At 36.7% G+C, this 24,150-nt stretch overlaps 1 protein-coding gene across 1 annotated transcript; it reads left to right on the forward strand.

Annotated features, from left to right (window-relative positions):
• Positions 1–333: 333 nt before the first annotated feature.
• LOC129244078 (uncharacterized) lies at positions 334–8,097 on the forward strand. The gene is made up of 5 exons (XM_054881693.1): positions 334–371; positions 428–478; positions 6,563–6,627; positions 7,456–7,842; positions 7,991–8,097. Exons 1-5 carry the CDS (start codon positions 334–336, stop codon positions 8,095–8,097), a joined length of 648 nt encoding a protein of 215 aa, XP_054737668.1.
• The last annotated feature ends 16,053 nt before the right edge of the window (positions 8,098–24,150 follow it).

The following is a 24,150-nucleotide window of genomic DNA, read 5'->3' on the forward strand; positions in this document are numbered from 1 at the left end:
CGCGCACCAACCCATTCGACTACGGCGGCCGCTACTGCTTAAGCTTTACTGCTGCGAAATACCGTTACTGTCGCTGTAATACCAAAATACAGATGGAATAATATTTTGATGCATGTTTCAAAGTACGGTCTTCACTTTTTTTTTTTTTAGGAACACTTTTATTGCAAGCAGTACGAGTATACATAGATTAAGCAATATTTATAGAATAACTTAAACTAACAGCTAGAGAATTTCAGTCGTTTTTGGGATGCACCCAGTGGTACAACCCATTTTACTTTTCCCCACCAGTGGAGGAGATCTGTGGTGGATTTTCTTTTGAGTGGGCTAAGAGCAATGGGATTGGCTATCATTTCCGTTATTAAGGAGTTAGAGTGAGCTAAGAGCCTGAGATTGTGGGATCTTGCATATTTCTCTATTTCTTGCACAGCAGTGGATATTTGGAGGTCACGGTGTATTTGCGAGTTTGTAATATAGTAGGGTAAGTTGGTGATCTGAAATCGTTGTAAAATTTCGATAATGGAGTTTGCCGCAGTGCCCTAAATTGAATACCATATATCCACACGGTTTTTAGAACTGCTTAGTATAAGAGCAATTTGCTTTCGACAGAAACTTGGGAATGACAATTTAAAAGACAGTGAAGGTCTCTGAATTTAATACCAAGTGCTTTTCTTTTTGAGAATATATGTGTTTTCCTCGTTAATTTTCTGTCTAGATGCATTCCTAGATATTTGGTTTCATTGCTTTGAGGTATTTCTATATCGTTGACTTTAACGGGTGGGCAAGTGTCTCGCATAAGTGTGAATCACTTGATTATCAGAAAGCCTTGGGTTACCAAATCAAATACGGGTGCTCTAAGTATCGATCACAGAATTAAAAGTTTATGTGCGTTGTCAAGGTGTCTTTGAACACTAAAACATTCTTTTGCTGTTTTTTGTTAGTTCCATTCAGATGTGAGTTGCAGGGTGTGAACTATGGAAGTCAACAGAGAAAAAATACATTTTACATTTTTTCTTTGATAAAGCCGAAAATGCAAGCCAAACCACTGAAATTGTGAATGGTGTTTATGTTGGCGATACTGTAACAGTTAATTACGTGCAATTTTGGTTTCATAGATTTTATTCAGGCATTTTTGATGCTAAAGAAATAAATCGAAGTGCATTCTGTTTCCGGTTTTAATAGTTTATTGATCTAAATAAAATAAATGAAAAATTCCTGGAATTTTGTTACATGAATTTAAGAAATGCAACTGCAGAAAAGTGAAAGTATTAAATGTTTTGTTTGTGCATAACAGAATGATTTTTATAAGGTCTTTATTAGGGGTTACTATAACTGTTAAAATGTTTCACAAGAATAATTCAAAAACGGTTTACATAATTTCCATGGACCCACCCTAAAATGAAATTCAGACGTAAATTTCCAAATCGGCGATACACGGACATATACCTACAATATTTTTTTGTATTCTCTACCAGAGCTTATTGCCAGAACTTTGTCTCTTTTCTGTTGAACACTGTAAAAATACCGTTACATTGGTTGTTCTGCCGTCTACATTTAAACGGGCTGTCATTTCTGTATATCTGTATAATGTATTGGAAAAATCGAAAACAAGTCGGTCACAGACCTCAACTGGTTCGTTAACACCACAGTTGGATTAATGAAGGAAATAGCAGATTGGCTGATGTACGCTCTCAAGTGGAGAGTTTTGAGCAAAATAAGCATCAAATACAAGTCTGTCGTACCCAAAAAGCACATACATACATATATTTTGTTCCAAAATCTTGCAAATTAAAAAAACAAAACAAAATTGATTGGGGCCAATATCAAAAATTAAAAATAACGAGGCTTGAAATCCGTTTTAGAGCTAGGCTTCCATGGCCTTTTGTGTTTTCCGAATTGCCACTCGCCGAATACCTCAGCTGCCAAAATAAGGTAGAGAGAAAATTTAACCCGCCCTAACGCACATAGTTTTGGCTAAACATTACAGGAATCTAAAGTGCAAAATCGAGTACCAGGAATAAGCAGCGTAGCTTTATGCTCCTATAAATACATACATACATATTTACATTCGAAATTCTTGCGCTTAGCAGTCGTAGAAATACAAATTGGTAAGCATCAATTTCAAATTGTTATTTCATGCACTTGTACGTGTAATTCTCGATAAGTAGTGCGTCTACAAATTACAGTTACGTGCATAGAACATCACCAATGTAAATACTTGCGCCACCTTATCGCGCGCACGTTTTCACACTCAATAGCCGTAGCTGGGGTGTTGACACGTGCCCATATCTGGTATCGAAAAAACATAATTAAACTGTAGTATATAAATATTTACTTATGGCAACGGAACTGATGTTCGCTCATCTTCAAAGCCAAAATCTGACGTTATATTTATGTATGCACATCGATTGATGGATCAGATAAATTAAACGAGTGTTTAATGAAATATTTTTGCGATACTGTCCCTAAGCGTAAGATGGCGTGGACAATGCTTTGAGTAATAACACCCCGCAACATCAAGTGGCACGTGTCGCACGCGTTTAAAATAGTTGTAGTTGCAACATACGAATTTGTCGCATCAGTGGAAACAAAGCTAATATGTACCCTTAGTCAAGCCAAGTGAATAGTTATTATCGGGGTTTGCTATAGGGATATAAAAGTTTGTATTTAGGGGTTAGGGGTAGTCAGAGGCCCGAAAAAATGATGACTTTCAATAATTTTTTTTTTTGCTAGCTAATTGCTTTATTTTACAAAAATAAAAACATAGAGTTAATACAACATGTTTCCACTTGACTTTAGCAAAATAAAAAAAACAATAATAATTGTAAAAGTTATCGCTGTTTGAGTGCAGCCCGTTTCGCCAGAAGTCCCTTGCGGTGATCATCACAAGTCCTTTGAGATTCATCTAAAATCAATCGGACAACAGATATTATTTTTTTAATAGATAATCTTGTGCCTGATCGAGGCTTTTTTTCAAAATTAACAATATGGCAGCCTCAGGAAATATTTTTAAGATTTTCTAGAAAAAAATCCTACAATTAATTGTTAAAAAAAATCGACATTTTTGGAAAAAAATCCTTCGATCAGGCACGAGTTTTTCATGTTTTTCAAAAGCAATATAAAATTTATTGAAACCTACCAAGCGGATTTTAAGTTACACTGTTAAGGATTCAGGTTACAGTTACCAGTTCAAAAACATAGTTTTGAGAAAAACGCACTTAAAGTTTTGCTATCGATTTATGTAGAGTTCTACGAATTATTTAATTACGTGCACTGTATCATCTATTCCTGGGCCATATAATAGTTCTTTAGCCGTCATAGCAGCTTCTAGTCCGGGAGGCAGGGGTCGATTTTAGACAGCGTTTTTATACCGTTAAATTCTTGACTATCTTTGTGATTTAGTTTTCATGAATAACGAAAGTGGACGTCAGTTGGCGCACCCGCGGTGGCTGTGATTGTGGGAGGGCACGAAACGTGTCGAAAAAAATGTCTACCAACTCATTTAATACCGGCTGAAATTTTTTTCATGTATTGTTGATATTTAGTAGAATAAAAAAATAGTCAGCTGCGCGGTAGAGGGGGGAAAACACGTCGGCTGAACAGGCGAACTTGTAAAATAAATTAAAAAGTAAAACTATTTTATGCCGATTGAATTTTTTTACATAATTTTGGACACATATGAAAATATAATAATGAGGGCCAGCTGCGTTAATAGCGGTGGGAAGATCGTCAGCTGAAGCATTGAAAATTCCGCGCGCCGCCGAGATGTATGAACGCAATGATCCAATGATATTAACGCAGCTGACCATCATTATTATATTTTCATATGTGTCCAAAATTATAAAAAAAAATTCAATCGGCATAAAATAGTTTTATTTTTTAATTTATTTTACAAGTTCGCCTGTTCAGCTGACGTATTTCCCCCCCTCTACGGCGCAGCTGCCTATTTTTTTTTTATTCTACTAAATGTCAACAATACACAAAAAAACTTTAGCCGGTATTAAATGAGTTGTTAAAATTTTTTTTCGACACGTTTCGCAGCATCCCACGCACGTACCCACCGCTACTGGACCAGCTGACGGTTGGTTTCGTCATCCATTGTATGGCGTCTGCCTTCAGTATTAAAATCAGTCGGTATGAAATGATGAGGTCAAAATGACCTCCCGGACTATTCCAAAATATCGATTTGCTATTGCCTACGTAGCATTCTACATTCATAATAAAACCCGAGAGGTCGGTTGTTTCTGCTAGCTGCTTGCTCACGAACGCTTCGGAGCGCCCGAGCGCTCTTTGTTAATTGTTGAATAACTCGAAAAGCATTTGTCAGATTCACTTCAAATTTTCACACAATATTTTTAAGATATTATAGTTTAATTAAATGCAAAAAAAATCAATTTTTTTAAATTCTGACTATCCCTAACCTTTTAACTCTTTTTCGCACATTTGCGTGAACAAAAAATTTTTAAAAAGGTAACCACAGAATGATATGGGAATTAAATATATCCGACAAAACTCTAATACTCGTACCAAAAATGTGTTACATTTTAACTTTATCACTAATCAATTTTCAACACTTATGTAATTTTGGCATTTCTTCAACGGGTTGTACCCTTTACTCAATGTTTGCAACAGGCGGTCTCAGTTAGATATTAAGTGCGAAGAACCTTTGCTAGCTTAAGCCTTAGGCTGGTCCAATCTGCGTTTTGATGCCATCCTACAAATATAAACAAACGTAAGGACCTACAATTTTATAACGGTCACGCGCAAGCCCACTCCGCCCCGCAGTCGCTGGCTGGATACATAGATAGTCAATTACAGATGTGAAAAGTGCCACAATGGTTCTTCATTTTAATCTGTCATCAAAGTGAGGCAATTAAAAAACAACAAATCTAATATTACACTTACTTATACAAAGTGTACTCCAGAGTAAATAATACTTTTTAAATGCAGGAACAACAAACAGTTTGTTTGACAAAACGGATTTAATCTTATTCCCCTTCCTATTCAATGCAATGTTTATGCGCCGTTAGCGTTCATTTCGCTTTAGCAGCTGAGATATGTACATAAATACACCCTAATGCCATCGCAACTTTTCGGGTGCGTTGGTAATCAGTCAATGCAATGAGAGCTTTTAATAGTTTTAATTAAAAGGTGGGTAAATATACAAATTTAATAAATGTAATATGTAGTATTGTATATTTTACTAATTTTATATTATGCGATTTACGCATTTTGAGGCCCATGCGTTTGATAAAGCTCAGAAGTTTGGAAAATTCACTAACAAAATCGCAAAAATTTCACAGAGTAGTCATGACAAAAGATTATCACCGCAATGCGTCGCCACCGACTCTAACGGTGCTTATTTTCGGTAATACATATTAGGGTGAGTGTCAAAAGTGTACACTCATCATTTACGTGTTCGCTTTTAGTGTTAGGACAATTTTTGGGTATAGAGAATTATGATTTTTATTTAGTAGGCTTTTAGTTTATCAGTTTTTAATAGAGCTATGTGCGGAGCTTTACAATTGAAGCAGAAAGAAAAGAAATTGATATTAGCGAGGGGAAAATCGTAATAAAATTGTGACAAATGAGAAGAATGACAGGCAGTGCATGGACATCCGTTAATTCAAAACAACGAAAATGCCGGAATTATAACTTTAAGGTCAAAAGCTGGGCAACCTTGTAAATTAAGAGAATGTTAAAAAGACAAATTATTTCTCAGGAAAAAGCAGAAAAGATGGAGCTCCATTTCTTCATAAGCTATTTCGAAAACCCTTTGGCCCCAGTACAATATACGAAGGTCTTAGAAAGTCCTTTGGACTCCTCGCCATTCAATTTCCAAACTCGTAGCTGTATTTACCGGTCACTGCACGACATGCGGAGCACACGCGGAAAAGCTAGGGTTACCATTTAACCCCCATTGCAGAAGATATGGGGACCTTTCAAAGAAGAAGACTTCTGAGCACCTTCTCTGTAAACGTCCGGGTTTGGCAGCTAGATGATTAAGGTCACTGGGTGCTCCTTTCTTCGACAGCCTGGGGCAGTGCGCCAACCTAAATCCCATCAATCTGCCTGTGGGAGGTCTCATAATGATATGAAAACGGCGCTTTACTATGTACTTGAGGAGTGCCAAACTGGCACTTCGACCATTTCACCTACCTACCTAAAAATACCGGTATTATAGGACTTGTGAAGAAAGGTGTAAAGATAACTGGTTCAAAAGTGTAAGAAGAAATAAGGAATAAGTTTTAAATGTTTTTTAGTACTTCAACTGCCAGAAGAGTCTTAACAAAAGTCGGCTATCATGTAAGAGTTCGTAGGTAGAGCCATTTATTTCTCTCATACATAAATAGGCATACTTATAGAAATGAGTATTTACACAAGCCTCCAGAATTTTGGAAAAAAGTAATTTTTGCGGATAAAAAAAGTTTGGCATTTTGGTATTTTTGAATATTTGAAATTTTTTTATTGTATAAATGAGCGTAGTAGACTAAGAGCCCGCGACGCCCAGACCTTCGTTAAATTATAAAAGTTGGAAATTTTTCTATATACGTCTCCTATACAGGTATAAGCAAACCCAGATTATTAAACCTGGGTCGCGGTGGCTTTGGCAAGTAACAGGTAGTAAAGGTGAGTAAAATTGAGTCTCAAATTTGTAATAGTATAAAGCTTAGTTTTTATACATTTCAACTTGCAATCATATCAGAAACTGCCTCGTCCATTGGCGGACACTTAGGGCGGTAACAACCCCTCCCCAGACACCCTAACATTCTAATTATTTATAAATCTACTTTCGTCATAGTATAAAATCTAATTTTTATATATTTATTCAGAGATCTATAAAAATAATGTTTTCACAATCCCCAGACAGTTTCGATGGTTCCCCTATCTTCCCAGACATAATGAAGTCCACTCCAGGCGTGAGCGCGATGAATATATATGTACGTTGGTGCGAGTGAAATAGCGCGATTGGTCTACGGCGATCTTTTTCTGCGCATCAGCTGTCTTATACTCTGTATAATACTCCGTATTGTATATTATTGTAGTGTGAACTGTTATACGTACAGCAAGCATTTAATAATTTATTTGCAAAATTTATTATAAAATAAGTGGTCTAGTTGTGATAAAGTGTTGTCATGGAAACGGAGGAACCGGAAAAAAAACAAATTAAGTTGTTTTATTTGTAAGAAAAGTGAGGGGAAATTAATATTGCTTTCTGAAGAGACATTAAAGAAGTGCCGAACTGTTTTGAAAGTCAGAAAAAAACACAACCTTAAATATGCGAATGTTATTTTGCCTGATGAATATACAGATGGAGGTTATCACCGGGAATGCCATAAAACATTCACAGGCGTTAATAAACAGTACTACAATTCGGAGCCTGCAGATTTAAAAAAGAAAAAAAGAGTAAACAAAGAGTTGATTAGTGTAGACAATTTATCTCAGATACATCGATAGTACCTGAGTTCACTACCGAACTCGCAACAAAATCTCCAACATCATCAGAACAAAATTTATATTCTGAATTGATAAAGCTCCAGCCTTCAACCTCCACAGAACAATCTCATTTACCGCCTCAACATACAGAACCTTCAACAATTTCACAATCGACTTTAGCTAGTGAATCAGAGGTCTTACAATCGACAAGTTATCAAAAAAATGGTGACATTAGTACACCAGATGTTACTGAAGTAAACAATGTAATTGAGGACGTAAATACTCAACCCGAAAATGTTGTCAGTAGTAATGACTCTCCGATTGTTTGTATATTTTGTAATAAACAGAAGAAGAAAGTGCGCTCAAAAATGCTTCCACTTCATGCAGCTGAAACAAACCAATTTAAAGGTAGTATTTTTTCTAACATTGCAGGTTTAGAAGAATATAACGAGTTTTCAACTACATTGAATAATTACTCTGCTCCAAAAATATATTATCATACTGATTGTCGAGTTCATTTTAACAATGATGTGTCGTCTAAAAAAAAATCATTTAGTAAAAGTCATTGGCATTACAATCGAGAGTATCACAGACAAGTTTTTGACGAAATTGGCAGCATTATCGAAGAAGATATTATTAAAAAGGGACGATGTTATTTTTTAATATATTTACATGAACTGTATAAAGAGTCATTGGAAAAAATTTATCAAGATAATTCCGTTGAAATGAACTTCGTTTTCACAGCACACCATCTCGAAGAAAAAATTATAAAAGTATATTCTGAAGATATAAAATTTTTTACTATTCGAAATAAAAAAATTGTCGCACCTAAATATTTACAATCAATAGATGAAACAGTCCTCGACAGCTTACACACAGAAAATATTTTACAGAAGTCCGCATTACTTTTAAGGAAACTAATTCTGAAAATTGAAAAAAATAAATTACCTTCTAAAAATATAACAGCGCAACATTTGATAACAGGAGAAGTCTCTATACCAGAACCCTTATTGGACTTTTATTCAACTCTTCTCGGTGGGTGTAATCAGAAGCGGAAAAAAGCATAAAGTGTTCTCGTCAAGTGCGTGCTTATTGTCAAGACATTATTTTTGGAGTCCATAATGCCAGGTGAAAACATCAAAGCACATCATGCTGGGAATGACTTTGAAGAGTATAACAAGCAGCAGAAAAGTTATTGATATCATCAACCGATACGGGCATTGTATAAGTTATCAAGGCATTGAAGAACTCGAAACAGAAGTTACATATACTTTAATGGAAAAGTCCTCATTATGTCCCGAAAAGATGTTATAATGTTCACTGTTTATGAAGAAATTATCAACCATTCATAATTATTCTAACTTGATTTAATTATTACAGAAGCTGATGAAGACGATGACATTCATGAGGACAAATCCGCAGAATGGAGTAGCGGTGATGAAGATAATCGAGATACCGACGAGGACGATGAAGTTGATTAAATATTTTTTTTGATTTAATAATAATGTTTGACACATTATATTTTTACTTTGTATTGTAATGGCTATAATTATAAATATAATTGAAATCTTTTTCGATTGGTTCAATTACGATCTAAATTATTCTCTCTCCTTACAGTAAAACTAACATGCATACAAATTTATCTTCTTAACTTTAAACTTCTAGAATTTTACCATCAGCTGTCGATTTTTCGTATTTTTTTCTGCACAATACTAGAAAAAATTTTCGATTGATATTTACAACTTTCGTAGATCTCCACTTGACTCAATAAAAATCGCATTATTCTATTGTTGATTTAATAATTTGTTAATATGAAAATTTTTCTGCGTTCTCCTTTAAAAATTTACTTTTTTTATCTGTTATAAATGTATATAATGAATTTTCTTGATAAATTTAGAGAACAGATCGCACTACACTCGCGCCAACGTACATATATATTCATCGCGCTTACGCCTGGAGTGGACTTCATTATGTCTGGGAAGATAGGGGAACCATCGAAACTGTCTGGGGATTGTGAAAACATTATTTTTATAGATCTCTGAATAAATATATAAAAATTAGATTTTATACTATGACGAAAGTAGATTTATAAATAATTAGAATGTTAGGGTGTCTAGGGAGGGGTTGTTACCGCCCTAAGTGTCCGCCAATGGACGAGGCAGTTTCTGATATGATTGTAAGTTGAAATGTATAAAAACTAAGCTTTATACTATTACAAATTTGAGACTCAATTTTACTCACCTTTACTACCTGTTACCTGCCAAAGCCACCGCGACCCAGGTTTAATAATCTGGGTTTGCTTATACCTGTATAGGAGACGTATATAGAAAAATTTCCAACTTTTATGATTTAACGAAGGTCTGGGCGTCGCGGGCTCTCACTCTATAGACTTTTGGCGCTTTATTTGTTAGATTGATCTAAACTGAATTATGCACTTTGTTTAATAAGTTTAAAGTAAAAGTCTTGGCTTCCACTAACTTTAGCGTTTTTCAGATGTCATTTCTTCCACTCATCCATCATTATATTATTGAACATTTCTTTGGATGTAATGGTATGCTGGCGTGTCCTTCGCTCCAATAAATCTCATACATGTTCTATAGGACTTAAGTCGAGTGACTGTGGAGGAGTTTTAAGCCATTTAGGGACGTTGTATAACAACCAATGCTTCGTAACAAGAACATTGTGCTTGGGATCATTGTATTATTGAAACATATGTAAAATCGCACCCCAATCCTAATTTATCCACACTTGGCTTCAAAGTATCTTTCAAAATGCCTAAATACACTTTGTGATCTATAGTTGCCCATATGAACTCTAAGTGTCCCGCTCTTTTTACATACATGCAACCCCAATCCATTACTCCAAGCCTCCTCTATGTTTCACAGTCGGTTTCAAATTTTGAACATCAAGGGCAGTTCTTGGTTTTCTCCACACAAGTTCACCCTTAATGCCTAAAATGCAGAACTTACTCTCGACCGTGAAAAGCCCCTTATTCCAGAACGCCTTGGGCTCATTTCATATTCTTGGGCAAAGGCGAGTTGCTTCTGCCGATTTACTAGGGATATTAATAGCTTTCTTCGTGCAACACGGCTATAAAGTCTAGCCTTTTTCACGGTTCTTCACACAGTATCTTTGCTAACAGATTTGGAAAACTGTAAATTGATGTTTTCTGCAATTTTTTTTGCCGTAATCCTAGGGTTATTTACTACTTGTTGCACGATTGTTCCTTCCGATTTGTAAGTAGTGGAGGTGGGCCAGTTTGTGGACGAGATACGTAATCTCCACTTTCTTTAAAGATTTTAATGCTTCTCTGGACTGAGTAATACATTTCCGGTGGTTGTTCCTATATCGTGAAAAGTTTTTCTCTTCTTCCACAACCTAGCCAACCACAGACCCTGTATCTGGGACTCGAAGTGTAACCAACTTCAGACACTCGCACAGCTGATGCACGGGCATCATTTAGTTGGCTAAATGACAGTCCAGAGCATTGTTTGCAAGCGCGCGGAACCATTTTGCTGAGAGTAAACGTGAAAAAAGAAAATCAGTAATGGATTTCAAACGTAATAGTGTGATTGCATTATATTTGGCTGGAAAGTCGCAACAAGCGATTGTACGTGAGCTCGACCACCTTAAAGTAAATCAAGTTTTTGTTTTTCGCACCATTACTCGTTACAATGATACTGGTAGCAACGCGAGACGTCATGGAAGCGGTCATCAAAAGACTGCAACGTCACGTGAAATGGTTCAAAAAGTAAAGAACCGACTTGAGCGAAATCCCCGACGAAGTGCCAATCAAATGGCGAAACAATTGAAAATATCTGACCATAGCATCCGCCGCATACTGAAAACTGATGCCTTACAAGTTGCAAAAGGCGCATGATCTCACACCAAAGCAGCAACAAGTTGGACTTGAGAGAGCGAAGGAGTTGGTTCGCTTGGCCGAAAGCAGTAAATTTCCGAACATTGTGTTTTCTCACGAGAAAATTTTTCAAATTGAGCAATTCGTAAACTCCCAAAACGATAGAGTTTATTTGACTGACCTTTCATACGAGAATTTGAGTCATCGATTGACCACCAGTAGGGAGCACCCGCCACATGTTAAGGGGTGGGCCACTGTAACCGCAGATGGGCGCTCTCCAAACGTTTTCATTGAGCCTGGCGTCAAGGTAAATGCGAAATATATTCTGGAGGTTGCTTTGAAGCCTTGCGCAGACAAACATTTCGGTGGCAGAGCATGTACGTTTAAACCGAACTCGTCACCGTTTCACAAAGCTCGAGTGAACCAAGAAGGGCTAAAATACAACTTCATAACGTCCACACAGTGGCTCTCAAATTCACCAGATGCGTATCCGATGGATTATTCTCTTTGGGTCATTTTGGAGAGCAAGGTTCGAACTAAAAGATTCCCCAGTCTCGAGGCGCTAAGAAAATCCATTGTCCGCGAGTGGCCCAAATACCTGCAAGTCACGTTCGAGCAGCTTGCGATTCGTTTCTGGACCGTCTCAAGGCCATAATCAAGGCAAAAGGTGGTCATATCGAACAAAAGTAAATTGATTCTTAATTTTGTATTATTTTCACATATTTTCTACTTTGAATTGAATAAAAGTGATTGTGCAAACTAAATTGATGGCCTTTCTAATAGGTTACACTTCGAGTGCCGGACCCTATAATCATTTTTCTTTCACCAACTTTAATTTCTTTTCTTTGGCCTCCATGATGTTTTATGAAAGCTCTATTGATACAATTAAAGTTGATTACTTATGAATAATTTGGGCAAGCGCATACTAGTTACTAATGACGCACCAACGCCAATGCGCGAATGTATCATACCAAATTATTGTTTGTACGCACACTTTTCCTGCGCAATATGTAGATGGTATAGTACTCCTCATCGATATTATCGACAGCTTAGAGGCGAAAGCAGTAGTTAAGATTATTCTTGGCGGAATATTTTAAGTAAGGATTGAGTTCAAGTCGAAAAAGTATTTTGAATAAATATGTTCATTTTTCTAACATATATGAGCATAAATACTGAGGAAAATAGTTTGTACGCACAGTTTTGCTGCTGAACGTATGGTTAAAAAAAAAATGACATAATTTAAAAAAAATTAAAACATAAAAAACTATTCACAAGGGAGTGTAGACTTATGACACTAAGTGTATGTTCAAAAGAATAGGAACTCGACGAATTGCGAAGCTTAACTATTTTTGACGTGATAACGTCTTATAATTCTATGTAGCCGGCTGCACACACCAAAAAATGCGTCGTTATCTTGCTCATGCGTCGTTACCTTGCTTGAACAGCATGTTAAGATATGTTATGTTATGTTATGTTATGTTATGTTATGTTATGTTATGTTATGTTATGTTATGTTATGTTATGTTATGTTATGTTATGTTATGTTATGTTATGTTATGTTATGTTATGTTATGTTATGTTATGTTATGTTATGTTATGTTATGTTATGTTATGTTATGTTATGTTATGTTATGTTATGTTATGTTATGTTATGTTATGTTATGTTATGTTATGTTATGTTATGTTATGTTATGTTATGTTATGTTATGTTATGTTATGTTATGTTATGTTATGTTACGTTATGTTATGTTACGTTATGTTATGTCATGTTATGTCATGTTATGTTATGTTATGTTATGTTATGTTATTTTATGTTATGTTATGTTATGTTATGTTATGTTATGTTATGTTATGTTATGTTATGTTATGTTATGTTATGTTATGTTATGTTATGTTATGTTATGTTATGTTATGTTATGTTATGTTATGTTATGTTATGTTATGTTATGTTATGTTATGTTATGTTATGTTATGTTATGTTATGTTATGTTATGTTATGTTATGTTATGTTATGTTGTTATGTTATGTTATGTCATGTTATGTTATGTTATGTTATGTTATGTTATGTTATGTTATGTTATGTTATGTTATGTTATGTTATGTTATGTTATGTTATGTTATGTTATGTTATGTTATGTTATGTTATGTTATGTTTTGTTATGTTATGTTATGTTAAAGTATATTATGTTATGTTAATGTTAACTCATTCTCTATATCCATACAAAATATCTATAAAACAAATAAAATTAAAATTTTCTTTTGAAAAATGCAACCATTCAATCAGTATTTTCGTATGACGTTATCACGTTAAACTATCGTCAGTAAACCAACTTTACAGACATCCTCTTTTTGTACTTAATTTATTGTTTATGTTTTTATTAGAGTATAACGCATTCTACAGCAAAAACCATATAACCTAAAGCCCCAACATTTGTTTGAAATTCACAAAAATTTAAAAACAATTGTGTAGGAAATTAGTCATATTCATGCAGGGAAATTCACCTGTTCGCTTCTAGTGAATTAAAAACCACGACTTACTCGCTCGCCTATTCTTTTCCACAAAAACAACTGGTGAATTTCACAGGAAGTGGAATCATGCCTCACTGCATACTTTGTTCGTAGTCATACCAGCGTTAGTGGATTATTTCTACGAAGTTAGTGCTAAAAAAACTATAATAAAAAGTGTCGGTACATCGATAAAGCATTTACTAGTGTGAATTCTCCCTATGTGATCTTACATACCTTTGGATTTCACCTTTCTTTAAAAACATAGGCACATAGATTTTGATAGTGTTTTCAAAATACACAAGTGACAGAAAATCCATGGCGGTAAGTTCCCATAATGTTTTCAGTAGCTGCACTAATGCGAAGCGCATAAAATAACATCTCAATATCCTTTAAGCAAATAGCGGCGCCCCCAGAGTGTGCCGGAAAATCAGTAATCGCAATGGCAAACAATTCGACGTCTGTGTCGGTCAATTACTTGCTTTGACAAAGCGCGAAGTTTGAACAGGATTTGTAATCCAACGACATTAAAATTCTATTCCAACTGACAACGCAAAAACAAATAATTGTCCTTTTAAAATTGTAATACGGTAACAAACAACAGCACAAAGCAACCCTCGATTCTCGCAGTTGAAATGATTGAAATGAGTTAAGCTGAACTAGTTGATGACGCACAAGTACACTCTTATGTACATATGAGTGATGTGCACAGCAGAGCACATCTGGCTAACACCAGCTCTTCAAATACTTTCAGATTTTGAAGAGAGAAAATAAAGGTATGAAAGCCACTTCATGCCATGCAATTTGAACTGTGCCTGAAGATGCTAGACAAGTAGTCCCGTGATATGAAAATCAAACTTCAATTCACTAAATCAGTATTGAAACACAGAAAAAAAAAACAGATGTAAGTTGAATTATAGTACAAATAGAAGGCATTTTTTCACCAAATATACCCAATAATTGATTCCCTCTGATTCGTGCAATGACCAATTTTCCAATGGGAGCGGTGCGTGCGGCTATTGACCAGTTTGACTTAAGGCGTAAGCGAAGGTCAATGGCGGACATTCTGAATTAATATTTGCTCTTTGTACTCACATAATTACGTCACATTCTCTTGTTATAATATTCGCAATATTTTTCATGCTAAATTTTAGCTCTGATTAGATAAATGAAGAATTTTAGCTACAGTTTTTTAACTTTTTTTAATTTTTTTACAAAGTTTGGAACTTTGATTTATAAGATTTTTGGTTTTCAATGAATTATATTTTTGTATGGAATTAACGAAAAAAATTTAGCAGTGACTTAACAATATGAGCACAATTTGCTCCAAAAGCATTCATTATTTTTAATTTTATAGCATAAAATGTGTGTAACAGTATTTACGTCTCTACTAAGTATAATGATGGGAGTGGCGACCACTCTTAATTCGATGCCCAACATTTCTAAGCACGGAAATATTCAGATTTGATTTTTTGATCAGTTTTGTTGTATGCCTTTATTACTCGACTTGGGAAAATAAGTTTCACCAAAACATTTATTTTTATTCTATTAACCGCTGTTTTCTTTGCGACAACCCGCGACTGGTTAACTGTTTCTAAATCACAAAGGTTAGAACGCCTCCAGGTATTTCGAGGACGGCCGGGGCGTCTGTGTTCTTGAGGGTTCCATTCCAACGCTGTTCTGCGTATGCTTTCCCTGTCGTGTTTGAGAGTGTGCCCGATCCATCGCCATTTACGACCTCTTATCACCTTTTGAATTGGTTCTTACTTGGCGACCTGTCACAAGTCCGCAATTCGGATAGTGTTAGGTCAAAAACTTTACATATAATCCGAAGACATTTGTTTGTAAAGCTTTGTAATTTCTTCGAAATGCTTCTCGACACCTGCCACGTTTCACTGCCATATAAGAGTGTGGGTTTTATACCGCTGTTAAATATTCTTATTTTAGTTTTCTGTGAAATTTGTCTACTTTTCAAAATTGGCTGTAACCGTTCAAAAGCTGATCTAGCTTTACCCAGACGATTTTCTGCGTCTTCTTCAGCTCCTCTGTTAGTCGATACTATGTTTCCAATATAGCAGAAATTTTCAACATACAGCACCGCTTCTCCCTCGATTACAATATTGTTGTGATTTGTATTATTGAGTCGCATTGCTACCGTTTTCTTGTTGTTTATTTCCAGGCCAACGTTTCGTGCAGCAATGACTAGAAGATCGATTTTGGCCTGCATGTCGGAATGTCTGTGTGACATTCTTTCTCCACTACATGACATTTTTTCTCCACTTTCCTCATTCCTTCGTCAAGTGAAACCGTGAATAGAAGTGGTCACAGTGGGCAGACCTGTTTTACGATGTTGATGCTTATGGCGCCAACATTATGATGATCTGCACAATTTTTGTAGGAACTCCGTTTTTTCCCAGAAAATACCATATTACTGTGCGCTTGATGGTATCTAAAGCCTTCTGAAATTCAATGAACACCATATTAAGTGCAGTGTTCCATTCTAAGGATTGTTCAATAATTATATTCGGGGTATTCGCTTGATCTACGCAGCTCCCGTAGGGCCGGAAGCCCGTCTGTTCATCACGTAGTGAAATTTCGACCGGTTGAAGTCTATTCTGAATAATAATTGTGACTATTTTTTAAATAGTGTTGAGTAGCGTGATGCCTCTGCAGCGATGTGTGGGTGTAGAATCGACGCGATACCTGGTGGTCGAGATTGGTTAATAGTTCACCACTTTTGGTTTTAATCGGTTATTTCGAATTGGATTTGTGTTGGGTGCGTCTCAGTTGATATCAACCGATTTTAAATGCTTTTTTTGCCAATCTCCTACTTTATTTCGCATTTCTTTCATTTCCAAGTCATCCGCTTGGCCATTTTTTCATATTTCTCTCTGCTGGTCATTTTAAAGTCTTGATTTTGATTTTTTGATATGTTTTTCTAATTCTCTTCTGATCGAGCGAGTTTCTATTTTTTTTTTTTCTTTTTTCCCAAATGTGACTGTCAAATGTTCTTATGCTAGAAAAAAAGCCCTCTCCCGCCCTTAAGTGATCCTGGGGATGAGAACATCCTTAGATCTCTCATCATGTGTACATAGAATCTCAAGATTTTACTGATTTTAGAAAATCTATCATTAAAATACAGGTTGGGTTAAAAGTAAAAAAGCAAAAATAAAAGAATTATTTTCAAATGAAATTTAATACACTTTCTCCAATGACGAGATTATTCTACTTCATTGAATCATGGTTCTACTTGTTGTTTGTTGTTGTTGTTTCTCGTTCTTTATTTCATATTAAATTCAAATAATTAAAATGGCAGAATAATAAATAACAGAACGTACGACTATAACATAAATTGTCAGCCGGAGTTATAATAAAAAAAAATTATTTTTGGCAGCTAGATAGGAATTTGTACAGAGCTTTATGATCACTACCGCTCAATATCACGTTTATATGTAAGAGTTCCAATGTCTTTGCACCAAAATGTTCACAACGAAAATTTGTGTAGACAGGACAGGTACCAATGACGTGTTGAATATTTTCTGGGACATCCAGGTTACAATCTTTTTTAAAAGGCCTTGCATTTAGATTAAGGCAAAAGCAGACAAGTCGTCACTGAAATAGTTGAGGTTTGTAAGTGATAGCCGTGTACCGTATGGAGTTGCTTGTCTCCCATTGATCGCGTCCCCAAGTGGTCGCGTCCCCAGTCCCGGATCAAAACAGGCAGTACCTGCTTGGAGATGTAAGTAGTTTGCTTAACTATCACCAAACCAGGATAATCGGGCTAGCAACATACTTATTCGAATCTTAATTGCTAACGAATCGTCAAATTCACAGCCTGGGATAAATAACCGGAAACCCTCGTTTGACGCCCTAAGCTTCACAAGGAGTTAAAGGAAATCATATATATACTGTAAGTCATAGACCAGGATACAAATCGTGAGAAGTATATTTCTTGGGTGAGTTTAAAAATCCTGAGAATTCTTTGACTTTCAGTTTTTATATAAACTGCGGAATATATGCCCTCGAGGGAGCAGAAAAAAATAATCTCAAGGTTTACGATAAATCTTTCCATTTTTTAACCCAGTGTACACCAAGGCGAACAGTATTTTAGCAAAGATATGCGGAAGTATTTCAAGTGGCATAGAAAAACAATGCGAAATATAGGGCCCGCCATCTATCGTTACGGATTTGAACTAGGTATTATTTGAAGAATGGTAACACTTAGCTGTCATCTGATTTGATAGAAAATTAGTTTTATTCTTCCGCTAAACGAAAATGGTTGTGTATACGCTCAAAGAACGCTGGGAAATATTGCGACATTACTTTGAAAATGGCGCTACTTGCCACACAGCGAATGCTACGATCAATCTTATGCGCACTGTCTTCAAAGATCGCATTATCAACCGAAATTCTGATATCGTTTGGCCGCCTCGGAGCTGCGATTTAACGCCGTTGGATTATTATCTTTGGGGTGCCGTCAAAGACCAGTGTTATGCCAACAAACCAGCAACAATTGATGCACTGAAGACCAACATACGTGATGTCATAGCTGAAATACAGCCGCATACAATCGAAAATGTGTTGAAAAATTGGACCGATCTTATGGGATGGTGCATGGCTAGCCGAGGCAGCCATATGAATGAAGTTGTATTCCATCATTAACCGAAAGGATTGTACTTCAAAATAAAAAACAGTTTGGAAAAATATTGAGTAGTTTCTTTTTATAGCATTTTTAATTCCGTAAAGTTATATGGCGGACCCTGTATAATACATATAAGCTCTAAGAGTATGCAAATATTGCGGAAGCAGATTGGTTTCAATGAGGATCATGTAATTCGGCGTGTTTGCAAGCAAAAATATCAGTTTTTAATACTGGAACACAAAAGCCTCTCTACTGGCTCATATTCTTCTACCTAACCATCCTTCTAATAGGTACCACTCGGACTTGAAATCTTAATCGGACAATACCTGGTTAAAACTGCCAATAATGTAGTGAGGGGCTTCTTTGTTAGTCTTAGAAGCTCCATCGACATGAGAGCTATAACTTTGCCTAGTGAAAACAACTCAAATGAAACTGCTGATTTGTCTACCATGTAATTTCCTGAAATGGTACACCTTAAAAAGACTGAATTCAGAAGTGACAACTTTCATCAATGGCCTCATTAAAAAGCACTGGTATAAAAAATGTAAGTTAACTTTTATGATTCTAAAATTTGGTACGTACCAGAGCCATACGCAGTTGACACAAACGCGTTCAAACGTACATATATAAAAATATAAAAGTATGGATATTTTACAAGTGCATATAAAAACCCGAAATCTCGGGATTAAAAACTCCACGAGTTAAATTGCTAATACTGCGCATTGCGCGCTCATGAGCATAGACCGAGTGTGCGGATGTAAAGCCAAGTGATTTACATGGGTATGTAAACAGTGCGTATTTGGCCAAGTAAATTTCATTTCCTTTCCTCTTCTCTGCTCTTCGTTGTGTAATTTACTATTTAATTAAAGCCTAAAGCATGTAAATTTGTTAAATTAAATCCATCCTACTCCGAAAGGCGTTTGACAAAAATCGGATGCAACAATAAATGGTGTTGGTGGTTCAATAATGTGATTACGTAAATTTTTAATTAAATTGAAGGAAGCAGTCGTTCAGCCGTCAATTGACAGTCTTTTTTCGACCATGGGGTATTTCTTCTGGCAAGTGATTTGGATCCTGGATCTCTGAGCTGTTTATTGCGATATTATGACACTTGAGTATGTTGAGACATGTGGTGGTGGACATGTGCCGTAACTGCAATTCTTTCTTTAATGCCTTGACAGGTCTCGAGGCTCTTTCTAAGTTCATCGTTGAGGATATGACTCCCGTCATCGCGCCCGATCTGTCGCCGCATGTCTCTTTAAAGGACCAGACCTCGCTGACTGAGGGAGGTAAACAACACTTTTGATTGCTGGAGGTAAGAAACGCCAATATCGCCGAATTTAAGAAAGGGTAAACGAAATCATCTCCATTCACCAGCTCATCCCGGGAGGTGACTTCAAAGCTTAAGTCATAGGATCGTCTTTGCGTCCGATCTGTCGCCGCATGTTTCTTAAAAGGGCCAGGCCTTCCTGAGTGCGGAAGGTAAGAAACGCCAAAATCGCCGAATTTAAGAAAGGGTAAACGAAATCATCTCCATTTACCGGCTCGTTCATGGGGCTGACTTCAAATCATAAGCATAAGTAATAATAATCGTCGAAATGTGTGTAGTAGGCTAGTGAACCAAGCTTCAAGCCTACCAAAAACCTGCACTCATGATAGCGACGAGATATCTTCCAATGTAGCCCGAACATCATCTTCACAGTGAGGGGAAAAGGTTCCCAGCAAAACAGCATAACACCATACAAGTTTCAGCTGCTTACGTCGGTAGCTATCTACTTCATATGATCGCCGAGATCTTTACGTTCATCAAAAAACCCATCGACTCTAAATTGGCTCTAGAGCTTTGCTCTAATGGGATTTTTTTAGAAATTTATGCAGAATACGAATCTACTAGGAACGATATCGAGTAAATGATCCACTCTAATGTATGTATATATATTTCTTTCCGGATTCCCTTACCTCCTTTCAATGTTGCTATAGCGAATTAATTAAAATTCATGTCCAAGTAACTAAGTGAGATGCCTTATCTTTAGGGACAACCCTTTAACCTAACACATAAGCCTATGGATAAAAGAATTGTTAGCAATTAAATGTTTTCCGAGAAACTATTTAGACTTATTAATATATACGAAAAATTGGCACGATAACCGCTTGCGCGATATTGGTCGAGTTTAACAAAGCGCGCCAGTTATTTCTGTCTGGTGGTAACAGGCGCCAGATGGACGCACCGAGTGAAGCCAAGTCCTTCTCCATCTGATCATTCCAACGCAGGGGAGGCTTTCCTCTTCCTCTGCTACCACCAGCTGGTACCGCATCGGTTACTTCAGAGCCTGAGCGTTTGTATCCATTCGGACGACATGACACAGCCAACGAAGCAAAAATTACTTGTGGATTTTCGGTCGCTCAAGGCGTCCATCGGCACTTTAAGGAAGTTGTTAATGTGTAGATGAGAATAATTATGAGGACTACAGAAACCTTCATTTACCTAAAATGCGATACGTAGACTCGATGTATATGAATGTCACTATCGTAATAAATTGTGAAGAAAGGGGGTTTCGGTTGATACCGGATTCTACGAAACATTAAATGATAGACGTTTTCTCGAATAGCGACTACTACTCGGCAGACAACGGCAGGGCTCCGATTGTATTTATATCACGTAGATGATTCTCATAACTATATCTACAGTTCGGATACGACCAAAATTGTAAAGCTTCCCATTTATTGAACAGCAAATCCACACCCTTATATGGCAGTAAAACGTGGCCGGTGTCGAGAAGCATTACGCAGAAAGTACAAAGCTTTACAAACAAATGCCCTGGGATTACATATAAATATTTTTGGTCTAACACTATCCCAAATGCGAGCTTGTGGCAGGTCATTGAGCGCGAACAAATCCAAAAGGTGATAAGAGGCGGTAAATAGCGATGGATTGGATCCACTCGCAGAAAAGCGTTGGAATAGAACCCCCAAGGACACAGACCCTCGCTCGTCAACGAAATACTTGGAGGCGTTCTAACCTTCGTGAACTAGAAACAGTTAACCAAACGTGGGATGTCGTAGAGAGAACAGCGGTTAACATAATAAGATCTAAATGTTTTGTTGAGGCCCTATGTTCCCAAGTGGAATATTAAAGGAATAAAAAAAAATCAAGAAACCATCCTCAAATCGGAGGAGAAAATTGGTCGGATATATGCGCTAGTTTATTACAATAAACGTACGTACACTCCTGTTAGGGTTTCGCCTAGCTCCTCTTCCTATTTGTGGTGTGCGTCTTGATGTTGTTCCATGATTCGATAATACGAAGTATATTTTCTGTTTTCTCTAAAACGATTTTTACGTGGCGCCCAGCCATACATTTTTACATACATACATACGTTACCACATGAACATCCGCCTATATCTAATATTTAGTCACCTTTTGCACCAAACAAAAGGACCATAAATTTTTATTTAATGCTCTCAGCATGAAATTGTTGTCAAACATTACTTTTGTGGGCGCACGGTGATATCCACATCTCGATAACAGGGATACCTTCATGTACATATTTATGCAAGTACAATGGTCAGACAGACAATTGGGTTCGAGTATAAACGTTTACGCCGACAATTAACTTGCTTGCTCATCAATTCAGGCAGCAATAATTACACCGGTAGAGTCCCGCTGTCAGGAATGAATTGATTATACATCCTTCTTAGCAGAAGCGGCGGCGGTGGTGCAATCCGATAATAATCCCTCTTTTGTCAGCACATTTATTACATACTTTCAGGCGCACACACCCATACACTTAAGCCCACTAACACAGCTACACTCACATTTTATTGCGAAATCTGCAAAAGGCAAATAAGAGATTTGACACTTGAATTACTCAAGCACTTTGCCAGCTACCTAGCCAACTGAGGACACTTGAACACAAAAACAGGACAATGGAACAAACAAAGAAAACAATAGATATCTGAAGTTGGCGAACAAGAAAAATAAAAGAAATACAATAAAGAAAAGGAATACAACATGATGGTACTCCTCACAGCCAGTACATTGGCTAGTAGCATCGCTGGTAAGACCGAATCGCGCAAACAAAATCAATGTGGCACTACAAGAACAAATTGCAGGGCGGAAAATCAAACAATACTGTAAATAAGGGTGGTGCCAATACGCCAAATAGCGAAATTATTTGAACACAAACAGCACAAGTATCCTTAAATCGACCGCTTTTTCGAATTGTATCGCATCAAGTTTGATGCTTGACGGTTGGTTGGGCGCACTCACGTTATTATGAACACATTTGTACGCACATACATATGTACATCACACGTTTAGTACTCAGAGATTTTACATGGTTACATATGCGCTACATTACATTAGTGGATATGCACATTCTGTCAAAAAAATATCGGGAATTGTTCATTTAAAAATGACACATATGTATGTCTAAATTTTTTTGTTGGAATGTTGGTACAACTGTCCTCTATAGTGTCACAGAGTTTGAGCGTGATCTGTCAATTAGCTTGTTTTTGGTATTTAATTATATCAGTCAACCGCAGGTGTGCTCTAGAGATAAAAATATCGAACAAAGAATTTGTCTTAAATTTTGTGGTTTGAACGAGATTTTGTGTGCCGAATCGGTGGAAATGCTGCAGAGAGCATGTGGTGAGTATGCTTTATAAGAAAACACGGGTCTACGAGTGGTATAAGGCTTTTGTAAAGGGCCGAGAAGTCGTGGAAGATTTGCCCCGATCTGGTCGTCCATCAACGCCTTCAATGGACGAAAAAGTCGGCAAAGTCAAGTAAATGGTGCTGGAAAACCATCATTTAAGTTTAAGGAAGGTGGCTCGTGACTTAGGCGTATCTCACGAATCAATTCGCAACATTTTACACCATCAATAAGACATGAGACGCGTGGCTGCTCGATCGTTCCAAGAGAATTGATTTTCTTTCAAAAAATTGAAGATATGCTTGAGCAAGTGGATTCGGACCCAACGTTTATCCAGCGCATCATAACAGGTGATGAAACGAGGGTATATGAGTTTGACATGCAAACCAGTCAACCATTCAACAGGCGGCTGAATGGCTGAATGGCGCTATCCACATGAGCCGAAACCCAAAAAACCACGTCAAAGTCGGTCAAAAGTGAAAGTCGTGCTACTCGTTTTCTTTCATTACCAAGGTATTGTTTCCTCGGTATTCATTCCAAATGGTTCTACAGTAAATAAAGAATATTATGTGGAAGTTATGCGACGTTCGAGAGAGAATGTGCGTAGGAAACGGCCCATTTTGTGGAAAGAAAACTCATGGATCTTGCACCATGATAACGCACTGTCTCACAAGGCTCATATTGTGAACACTTTTTTGACGAAAAACTCGACAAATATAATCGAAAAACCACCATATTCTCCGGAGTTAGCTTTCTGTGACTTTTTCCTTTTCCGAAAACTTAAATTGCCACTCCGCGGACGCCGTTTTGAGCCGATAGAGGCCATTAAGGAGAATTCGCTGAAGGAGCTGAAGAAGATCTCTTCAAACGCGTTCAAAAGGTGTTTTGATGACTGGATTAATCGTTGGCATATGTGTATTGCTTCGAATGGAGCATATTTTGAAGGCGACAAAATAAATGCTGATGATTAAATTTTTATGATTTTGCGTTTTATTGAACGACCGGTACTTTTTTGACAGAATGTATTATGTATTAGGGTGAGAGAAGTTGTAGGA

Source organism: Anastrepha obliqua, chromosome 4 (assembly GCF_027943255.1).
Source record: "Anastrepha obliqua isolate idAnaObli1 chromosome 4, idAnaObli1_1.0, whole genome shotgun sequence".
Taxonomy (NCBI): Eukaryota; Metazoa; Arthropoda; class Insecta; order Diptera; family Tephritidae; genus Anastrepha; species Anastrepha obliqua.

Bases quoted from the DNA above. Each gene is read 5' to 3' on its own strand.
- LOC129244078 (XM_054881693.1), top strand. From the start codon at position 334: ATGGGATTGGCTATCATTTCCGTTATTAAGGAGTTAGA. The intron at 372-427 runs GTGAGCTAAGAG...TTTCTTGCACAG, and splicing joins TCCGTTATTAAGGAGTTAGA to CAGTGGATATTTGGAGGTCA. The intron at 479-6,562 runs GTAAGTTGGTGA...TCTCCTATACAG, and splicing joins CGAGTTTGTAATATAGTAGG to GTATAAGCAAACCCAGATTA.